Source organism: Acyrthosiphon pisum, chromosome A1, assembly GCF_005508785.2.
Source record: "Acyrthosiphon pisum isolate AL4f chromosome A1, pea_aphid_22Mar2018_4r6ur, whole genome shotgun sequence".
NCBI lineage: Eukaryota > Metazoa > Arthropoda > Insecta > Hemiptera > Aphididae > Acyrthosiphon > Acyrthosiphon pisum.
Window position 1 is genome coordinate 94,767,846 of NC_042494.1, and position 11,030 is coordinate 94,778,875.

Here is an 11,030-nt window from a genome sequence, read left to right on the forward strand (position 1 = left end):
TCTGGATACAATATAACTATTAACTAGGTATTATTTAGTACTTAGTAAGTATTTTGATTTGTGTAAGCAAATAGAGCGTGTGTGCAGCGATAGTTTTTAAGTTGATTTGCTTTTTTACCAAAGATTTAACTTGTACTGCACGATTACACTTCACTATTCCAGTACTTCAGTCCCTTAGATTGTTACTTTAATGCATCATTATACCTTTAGGCTTTTGCCCATATTTTTGAAAATTAAATATATTTAGGTAGATAAATCTATACCAGTGTACGTGGTCTCTGAATATGTACCAAACGGAGTGAAATTTCACACTGTGATTACGATTGTGGTACAAATACGAATAAATATACTATAGTTTAAAATTAATCTGAATATTTATAGTAAATTGCATTGTGTATGTAATACATTTATTATAATAACTAAAAAGTTTCAAGTCACTACGAATAATAATTTTTTAACTATATCAAAACAACTAAATCCTTTATTTTTTGTCTAAATTTGAACTTGAAATGTCTATATAAAAAATTGTGCATAATATCTATTATAATAGGTACGTATTTTTTTTTAGACTTTTCAGTTGCTGTAAAAACAACTTATGTGGAACCTTGTATTTTTGCTTTGTACCTATACTCTTTACTACGTATTGATAAATATTAAATAATCATTATAAATTATTTAATTTTCATAGAATTACTGTTATTTAAAAACTATTAAAAATTATATATATTTTATACTGTATCCATAATATATTGTTGTGTTACATATTCACGATTTATTGTTTTTTCTCTTATAGGTTTTAATAATTAGTAAATATAAATTGGGAATTGAAAATAAAATGTTGGTTTGTTTAAAGTTCCATTTTAATTTCTAGAATTTGGAAAGTAGAAAAATAACAGTTATAGCGTATTATTAGTAATAACTTATAAGATAGCACCAGTCAAGTAAAATAATGATACATTAAAATGTTTAATACATTGTCACAATTTTGTTATTAATATGTAATCTGGTGTTAAGTATAGGTTATAGGTAACTACTATTGTCTATTACTATGAATAAATTATAATCATTAAAAGGTGATAATTAATAATAATTATAGCCTGTGTGGCTGTTTCATTTAGCATAATTCATTATGCTATAATAGTATAATAGCCTAATAACATATAGATACGCCTCATTATAGGTATAGTCAATAGTCATTTACGTTTGCTAAATATTATAGGCTTTAATTTTGACGGGTACTTATACCTACACATTTATAGGTATTTATTTGTATTCTACGAATACATTTTCTAATAACATGAATAATACATTTGCAATTAATTAAAAATTAACAAAAAAAAAAAAAACAAAAAGAATAATTGGTTCGGCCTGTAACATAATCAGATATCTACCTATTTATTCCTTCCGTTAGTCGCGATAGTTAGTAATTTACAAGTCTATCATTATTTTTTTCATAACTCAGAAACATAATTTTTAATGTATATACTTATATATTCCATAGCTTACCTACGTCTTGCAGTCGGTTCTACCTATGGTCCATGATCTATTGGGTAAATAGGCTATGGATGAATCCAATGTGTACTTCTGAATATAGTTCGTTCTCGAACGTACAGCAATTTACTTCGACGGGATCTCAAACGGATAACACAGCTATTGACGAAGCGTCAAAGATTTTGAACAGTTATTCGAACGAAATTCGGTGGAGCACGCACAAATCACGCAAACGAAAGAAAACACACAGTAGGAAAAGCGACCGCAGTGCACTCGAGACGAACGAGGAAATTCAACTAAACGCGGCAAAAACTAAACGCATTGATGTCCCTCGTGCATCAGCGCCGGCGACGGCACCATAGAGTATCACACGATGATAAATCCGTAAATATTATTACCGTGCGTGGTGCCGTGCGTGGTACGACTGTAATCTGACGACAATATTATTTATATTGTACGCCGCCCGATCGTCTTCTGAATTCCTTGTTTGCCACACTGCATAATAAGACTTTCTGTTGTCGGCGTGTTTATCTTGTTACTTGATAGTTGTTGATTAACAGCAATAGCCGATAAGTCGATAGTCAATATTCGATAAGACAGAATTGCGATGTCTAAGACAGTGAAGAGCGAATGTACTAGAGATAATTAATTTCGCGCGAGCCCTTACGGTTCTTACGTTGTGTATGCAGCCGAATTCTCACTGAAATACGACTGACTTATTTATTCAGTGTAATGTAAAATGTACGGACATACGTATTCGGTTTTCGGAGAAGCGCTTAAGTTCATTTTTCAGTGATGGCTTGATTACACCACTGAAAAGTTGTCTTGTAATATGGTAATATTTGTGCTCAATATTTTATCTTATTTTTTTCATTCAAGTACTTTGAAAAGTACCACTATGGCACTTCCTATCTGAATATTCTTATAACTTATTTCAATTTATTTCTTCAAACAAAATATTTATTTTATGCAAAATAATTATTTCATATTTTATTTACATTCAAATGTACCTATTTATTGAAATTGAAAACAACTGGTTTTTAAAAATAAAATCTTTAATTAACTTTCATTTTAAATGGAATAAGTAAACACTAATCTATGTTGAGAAACATTGAAGAGTTTATATTTTTTATTCATTAAACAGTTAAAGCAAGTTGTAACTTTTTTTTACACTTATAATCTTATTTTTATTTAACTGGTTTTGTGGTAGATTTTAATAATATATCAATCAAAATACATTATTTAAATTTTTTTGATATTTCATCAACATTTTATTAAATATATAGATCAACTTATTATGTAACTTTTTATACTTTTTTTTTAATATCAGTTGATTTACAAATTTACAATCCATTCACAATAAGTGAATGTGTAAGCTAAAATGATATAATTAGAAAGATCTTTGTAGTACAATCAGCTAATTTTTGTATTTTTTTAGTTGTGTAATATTTAATGTTGTGTTTTAGGGCGGTAATGTGTCACAACTAGAAAGAGATATCGGATCAGATCAGTTTCCTCCAAATGAGCATTATTTTGGTTTAGTTAATGTAAGATTATCTTTGTTAAATAATTGATAATTTTTTTTATAAAGTATTTTTATTCTCACTTTAATGGATGCCTATATTTGATTAGATGTTTTTTGATATTACTATTAAAGTAATTAATTGTATTAGTATTATTACTTAAGTTGATTTCATTTTTGCAAAAAACTGCATTTATTATATTATTAATTGTTATAGTAGTGTATATCTATATTTTATATTATATTATATTATTGTTGTTAGTTTTTGAGTCAATACCACTTACCCCTTAGGAACAGTGAATAAGTTCATGGTATAAATAGATAATTGTTTAAAATTAATTTAAATCTTTTAAAGGTGTCATTGCTTAAAATAAAATTTATAAAATACTTGAAAGTTTTAAGTCCCCTCAATTAATGTTTTTGAATTATTACAATAAAGTAACTAACATTATTATTCTGTTTAAATATTATGTAATTTTGACCGAATTTGAACTTAAAATATCTATTAAGAAAAATTGTGGTTGTATGCTGTTTAGAATTTTTAGTCTCAATATGAACTATTTATTAGGTGCCTTGTGTTAATATTTCTAGTCTTGGGTATAAAAATTTAACATTTTATAACAGTTATAAATACAAAAGAATTTGCAAGTTTTCGTGATTTTGTCAAAATCCAAATGCATGAAAAAAATGTATTGTATTTTATTATTATTATTAAATGGCTATAGCAAAAGCATATAAGAAACCTTGTATTACATTTTCAAGCATTTTGATGGAGCAGACATTTTTTTAAGACAGTAGGAAAGAAATGTCAAATGTCTATAAATAGTTCAAAAATTGTCTTTTGAAAATTATATCATGCTTAGTAAATGGTAATGTACATTTTTAATGAAAATTTCAAGTATCTAGTGTTTTTTATTTTTAAATTACAACAAAATAACAAAAAATCATTTGAGAAGTAATAGTTATTTTATGGGTAAATATCCAGTGTTATAAAAATGTCCACTTCAAACGCTCATTAAATACTGGTGTGACTTTCTACTAAATTTCTTTTTTTACAATGTAGGAAAACTTATGCAGAATCTAGTATTTAATTTACAAATCTTAGATATGAAAAGAAAACTTTTTATGAATTTTTCATAAATAATAATTACTCATGTTTATAAAAAGCTCAATTTTTTAAAATTATTTTAGTATAATTTTATCATAATTTGAAAATGGTAGTACAAACATTTGGAGAAAAATTCAAATATCTACAGTAATTTGTTTTTGAGTAATACCAATATAATTCTAAACCAATATCAATTTTGTCAAAAACTGGTTTTATGTAAAATGTCTTGTTTTTCTCAATTTTTGGGCGGGTTTTCACGACGCTTTGGAAAACTAGTATGAATTTTATATTTTTAACACTCAAAGTACCAACTTAATTTACTTTCTTATAAGAAGAGATGCTGAAATAGAAATTTGAAGCATTTCTTCTTCTATATAAAGTGTTCACAGAGACAAAAAATAATTTTAAAATCAATACATTTATCGCTCAGAATACATAATAAAACTAAACATTTTCACTTTACCACTTTTTGCAAACTTGCTTGGTAATGAACCTGGTATGGTATAGCTGTATAGTGTATATGTATAAAGATGGTTTAGTTTTAATTTATAATGTCTTAGTATTGATATTGAATATTAATAACAAGTATTTTGAATTTAAATTACTTTTATGAGTATATAGTTTTAATAGCATTTTCTATGGCAAAAGAAAACAAATATTATAATATTGGTCATCTTTATTTAAATTATATATATTATTTTAATCAGCTAATGATTGATTTTTATTGGTCTGTTAAAGTTATTATGCAAACTTAATTTCAACTCCATGATATTTTATGATATAAATGATGTTATATATTTTTTTTTCAGTTTGGAAATACATGTTACAGTAATTCAGTTCTTCAAGCTCTTTATTTTTGTAAACCTTTTCGAGACAAAGTATTAGAATACAAAGCTCGTAATAAGAGAAATAAAGAAACATTGCTCACATGTTTAGCTGATCTATTTCATAGCATTGCAACTCAAAAAAAGAAAGTTGGGTCCATAGCCCCCAAAAAATTTATTAATAGACTTCGAAAAGAAAAAGGTAATACAGCACATTGTATATTCTGTATAATCAAAACCTAGTTAATAATAAATAATTATAACAACATAAAGTAATTTTTAGTTAAAAACCATTGTGAATAAACATTTAATATTTTCACATCTTGAATGTGAAAAATAAATGTATATTTTAAATTGTTTATAAGGTATTAATTGATGTACTTCAATTTATTTCACAGTAATCATTAATGCCTAAATTTTTTTTTAATTTACAGAAGAATTCAATAACTATATGCAACAAGATGCTCATGAATTTTTAAACTTCCTTATAAATCATATTAATGAGATTATTCTTTGTAAGTAAAATAAATGATTGATACATTTAGAATGTATAAGAATTTTAATAATAATTACAAATTATGTATAAAGCCGAACGTAACCAAACAAATTGTAATGGTAAATCTAAATCAATTACACCTAATATTGTTGATGGAGAATCAACTACTAGTAGCATCACTAGCTCAAGTAGTCATAATCAAGATCCAACTTGGGTACATGAAATATTTCAAGGGATACTAACGAGTGAAACTAGATGTTTAAACTGTGAAGAAGTAGGTGTATTACAAATAACAATTTTATTGAATTAAACTAAACTATAAATATTTATTTTAGGTCAGCAGTAAAGATGAAGACTTTTTCGACCTCCAAGTAGATATAGATCAAAATACTAGTATTACACATTGTTTACGTTGTTTTAGCAATACAGAAATGCTTTGTAGTGATAATAAATTTAAGTGTGACAATTGCTGTAGCTATCAAGAAGCCCAGGTAATAATTTATTTATTTTTATTATCTAATACGTGTAATATATTATGAATATTTTAGAAATGTATGCGGGTCAAAAAATTACCCATGATATTGGCATTGCATTTGAAAAGATTCAAATACATGGAACAATTTAATAGGCATATAAAAGTATCTCATAGAGTTGTTTTCCCTTTAGAACTTAGATTATTTAATACGGTAATTATTTATTTTTTTTTGCATATTATGCATATTGACTATCATAACAATATTGTTGATATAAAATAACGATAACAATAATGTTACAGTCTGATGATGCTGTTAATCCAGACAGAATGTACAATCTTGTAGCTGTAGTTATACATTGTGGCAGTGGGCCAAATAGAGGTCATTACATTAGCATAGTTAAAAGTCATGATTTTTGGCTACTGTTTGACGATGATATGGTTGATGTAAGATTTTAATTATTTTATTTAATAATCTATTAAATAGTAATTGTACAGTTTTAATTAATATCTTGTTTCCTTTCAAATAGAAAATTGATCAATCTGCTATTGAAGATTTCTATGGTCTCACGTCAGACTTACAGAAATCGTCAGAAACTGGTTATATACTTTTTTATCAATCTAGAGATGCTGCTGAAATATCAAAATCTGGTATGGCTGATTCAAAATCAAGTCATTGTAAATGAATGACCAAATTTTATGTTTGGTATTTATTTATAATTGCACAGCACAATGTGATTTTTCACTTGTGTTTGGAAAAAGTGATATTAACTTAAATGCATATTTAATTAGTCAAATAATTATTAATTGTTATTGTCAGTGATATAAAATATTAATTTGCAATGCGCCTTGTTAGTCAACTAACCAATTTTTTTGGTGATATAATTCATTTATATATATTACTAGCTGATTTCTTTAAAATCTAATTTAATTAATGCTCATGTTGTTTAACAATTATATACTTGAAATTTTTTTAGTGAAAGTCAGAGCAGTTATTTATTTTTCTAATGTTTACCTCAAAGATATCAGCCTTTTTAAGGACATATTAGAATATTAGTATCTATTTTATTATTTTTAAATTATAATTTTCTTCCTATTGTGTTAGTCCGTCAAATTTTAGCATAACATTCATACTAATTTATATGGCTTGAACCTAACTTGAACCTATTTTACAATTAACATAATAGAGATTCTAGTTTTCTTTAAAACATATATGTGATACTTTTTGACTTTATTAAAAAAATGAGCAGTATAATTGTGTACGGAAATACATATTATTATACTGTATATGAATTTAATACATGGATATATTATATACTTTTAATAGCTTTGATTAAACTCTTAAAAAATTGTTCGTATGTATTAGGTAATATAACCAACAATAAGTACTTAATAACATAATATTATGTTTAGTGGTTTCTTATTTATTTATATTTTACCAAGATGTTATTCTGGTAATTGTTATGATATACAATTTGGTTGGGGTTTTAAGATATTAATTATTAATTCTAATAAATTAGGGATTATAAAAAAAATAACAACTAGTAAACAACTAAAGACTACAATAAGTAGAACCAAGAACCATGGTACTATTTTTTATTTTAATACTAATTTTGTCTGATTTTCATAATATAATTATGACATGTTAACCAACGGACATAATATTATGCAAATAGTAATTTTAAGAGTTTAAACAAAAACTATAAATATATTTAGTATGTAGATTCAATAACAGTATAATGTTAAATATATTAGCTTAATTTTTACTACCTTATTTTTAAAATGTAGTTTGGACATGCCCTATTATATCAAAATGTGATGTGACCTATGAAATTAAAATAATCAGTTTGAATTTTAACTAGTATTATATTTTAATTGACTTAAGTATTAAAAGTATGAATATTAAAATATATTCATACTCCAGTTAGTAATTTTAATTACATATAATCAATTGTACACCCAATTAAGTAATTTAAGTACTACACATATTTATTTTTATTTTAACATTTAACACATTATTTATAATATTTCACTAAAAGTTACCATTTTTAATTTGTTTAAAAAAAAAATTTTGTATTGATATTTTAATTTATTTTAGGGAGTTAATGTATGTCTAATATAAATGATAATCACTTAGTAATGTGTGTAAAACAAGCAATAAATAATTGTTGTTAATGTTATATTGAAATTTGTTAAGTATTGTTTTTGTTGAACAACGTTTTAGAATTTTAAATTGTTACTAGGTTACCTATAATATTTATTATTTTTATTAATGATACATATATGATATATATGGTTAAAATATTTTATTATTTAGTACGTTTATAAAAAATATATTTGCATTTTTTTTTCTAATATATAATGGTGATTTTATATATTCAGTGATTTAACACATGGCGCTTAAGTAAATCATATTTAATAAGCTAACATTGTAACATAAAACAGATTCATTCTTATTCATGAAAACCATATTATTAGAACCCTAAAATTTAAAGCATTTTACAATATATCTATATCTATTGAATATTACATATTTATTTTATTATAATTAATAAAACTAATTGTAGAGACAAACAATATTACGTGAAGTAGCTATAAAAATATGTGCCTATATGAAAATAGAGAGAAAAAAACAATAAACAGCTCAATATAAATATGCATATTATAATATAATACTACTAAAGGTACATTTCCCTGGCACCCCCACTTTTAAGTTCTGCATCCAAGGCAGAACTACTTGTTTCAAAATATTTTTACTTTTTAAGTTATTTATAGGCATAAGAAAGTTCGATTAAGTATATATCTATAGCCCACATTTTACATTTCCTATACATATTTAGGTACCTACTAATATACACATCAGCACTTAAACCTCTATACGCACACACCCATCGCATACCTACACTAGCACTCCCCTTTAAATTGCTATTATATAATATAATGTACATATATTGTGAGGAAAGTCTTGCGACATCTTAGACAAGTTTGAATGGAGGTCGATGAATAGAGAATCCTGTTGGAACTTAAAAAAAAGTGGTGGTGACATAGAAATAGGACTTTGGCGATCAGGTGGATGTTAAATAAATTAGAGAAATAATAATTATTATTAATGTAGTAATAATTTAGTTATATTTATAGATATAGTATCAAGACAGTGTTGAATTTTAATGAGTATCCAGCCATCCAGGGGAGGGCGATCATCCTTTAAATAATTTAAAATAACTGTTATTATTAGTATTATTATTATACCTATCATGACGTTAAATTAACTAGGTACCTACTCCTAGTCCCGTCACATGTTCGTTATAAATTCAGTGAGTAAAAACGGGTAACCCACCATAAACTGTACCCATTTTCAAACACCAAACTCATAACCCACTGCCCGCATCCAATTTGATAAGCATTTGCACCCCTTTATATTCGTACCCGAGTGTTTATTTAAGACACTACAAAATAGTCACTGCTAAAATCCCACTATACATTCGATATCATATACATACGAATAATTTTGATCGCACATTTTTTACCTAAGATTTAAGAATCGTTTATTTTCGAATATAAACATATTATTTCTTAACAGAGACCATGACCTGTAGAAGCAGTGGTGACTGGTAAACTGAACTTAAATTTTAAATGACGCATTTTCATAATTAAGTACTTACCAGTTACCAAGTAATTCACAAGAAGTTCTAACATACCACAACAACAAAAAAGGTTATATCCCCCCAAAAAAATTCATCACGCTACGCTTATGCTTCTTCGTTTAAATATCTAATATCATCCAAACTTGAAATTTTTGGGTACAGTAGGTATGAACTACTTACGTGAATCCTTGTTTTAAATTTTTAATTCTAAGCTATAAAAATTTAACATTTTATACATTTTTAACTGCAAAATAATTTGTACATTTTCAAATTTTGTCTAAATTTAAAATTTAAATGTTTGTAAAAAAAAATCTTACCGATGTGTTCTTATTATTTTTAAACTGATGTTGTAACAATGTGTGAGGAGCCTAGTATTCAATTTTCAAGCTTTTGACCCACCGAATAAAATTATATTGATATTTTAAAAAAAAAACTTAAATATTGAAAATTGATAATGTCCGTAAACAGATCAAAACGATTCAAAATATTTTTAAATGTTATAAAGTGTAGAAAATGATAAAATAAACATTTGGTGTAAATTTTAAGTACTTATTTACGGTTATTCACTTTTTAATTACAACCAAATAAAAATGTCGGTCCATGAGAAATCGAATGTTGTAAAAATTTGAACTTCAAACACTCATAATAAAAGTGTAATTTGACTTTTTGGTAGACATTTTTTTGATAATAGTAGATAAACTTATGAGGAATCTTGAATTAAATTTTCATATTTTGGATATAAAAAGAAAAATTTTTGCAAATGTGATTTTTACGAATTCTGTGAACTTCATACGCTCATAAAAAAATGTGGATTAACGCTCAACTTTTTTTTTAATTTCCACTAACAATAAGAATCGAAATATTTTGAAAATTGTATGGTACGTAGAAATTGCTAATATAAACATTATGTAAAAATGTCATGCATCTATGTCAAGTATCTTTTTTTTAAAGTTACAATAAAAAACAAAATACATTTTTTTAAAAACTGATTTTACTCAGATTTTCCTTAATTTTTTTTTGTTTTTCATGATGCTTTTTAAAACCATTGGAAATTCATTACTTTTGACCCCCAAAGTACCAACTAGTTGATTTTCCTACCAGAAAGGATACTGTTAAAGAAAATCAAAGCATTTTTACAGTCCAAAAGGTGATGACAATATACACAGATATAAAAAAAAATAGCCCACATCATGGTAAAATCAATATCTGTCCATCTCTCCGATCAGAATCTAAAAAAAAATCATTGTAGTATCGTTCCGCTCAGAACCTAAAATTCGTTACGTATCGATATGGGTAGGGATGTAGAGGAAAGTCAGTGGGGGAAGGGGCTTGTCGGCTTGAGGGAGCTTAGCCCCCCCCCTATTATTTTGATGTTAATGGCGTGCTCGAATTAGGAATTATTAAGTAGAGGAGCTCAATCCAACAATTTATAAACTGCGTTCCAAGTGCAAAATTATTTAACGAAACCTCGTG

General features: G+C 25.9%; 2 protein-coding genes across 3 annotated transcripts in view; one reads left to right on the forward strand and one right to left on the reverse strand.

The window, feature by feature from the left end:
- The window catches only part of LOC100168182 (protein inscuteable homolog), a 37,579-nt gene extending 35,729 nt beyond the window's left edge, over nt 1-1,850 (reverse strand). The window contains exon 1 of one of the 2 annotated variants that reach the window (XM_008186968.3): nt 1,511-1,850. The gene's annotated coding sequence lies outside the window, so the exon portion shown is untranslated. Of the gene's footprint in view, nt 1-1,506 lie in introns of both variants that reach the window. The other variant, XM_001952804.5, reaches the window with a different exon arrangement.
- A 163-nt stretch (nt 1,851-2,013) lies between these two features.
- LOC100166141 (ubiquitin carboxyl-terminal hydrolase 46) lies at nt 2,014-7,206 on the forward strand. Its single transcript, XM_001952805.5, has 9 exons — nt 2,014-2,326; nt 2,958-3,038; nt 4,931-5,147; nt 5,380-5,460; nt 5,534-5,715; nt 5,777-5,932; nt 5,990-6,127; nt 6,217-6,360; nt 6,444-7,206. Exons 1-9 carry the CDS (start codon nt 2,324-2,326, stop codon nt 6,597-6,599), a joined length of 1,158 nt encoding a protein of 385 aa, XP_001952840.2. The 5' UTR covers nt 2,014-2,323; the 3' UTR covers nt 6,600-7,206.
- Nucleotides 7,207-11,030: the final 3,824 nt, after the last annotated feature.

Bases quoted from the DNA above. Each gene is read 5' to 3' on its own strand.
- LOC100166141 (XM_001952805.5), top strand. The intron at 5,461-5,533 runs GTAAGTAAAATA...TTATGTATAAAG, and splicing joins TATTAATGAGATTATTCTTT to CCGAACGTAACCAAACAAAT. The intron at 5,933-5,989 runs GTAATAATTTAT...TGAATATTTTAG, and splicing joins GTAGCTATCAAGAAGCCCAG to AAATGTATGCGGGTCAAAAA.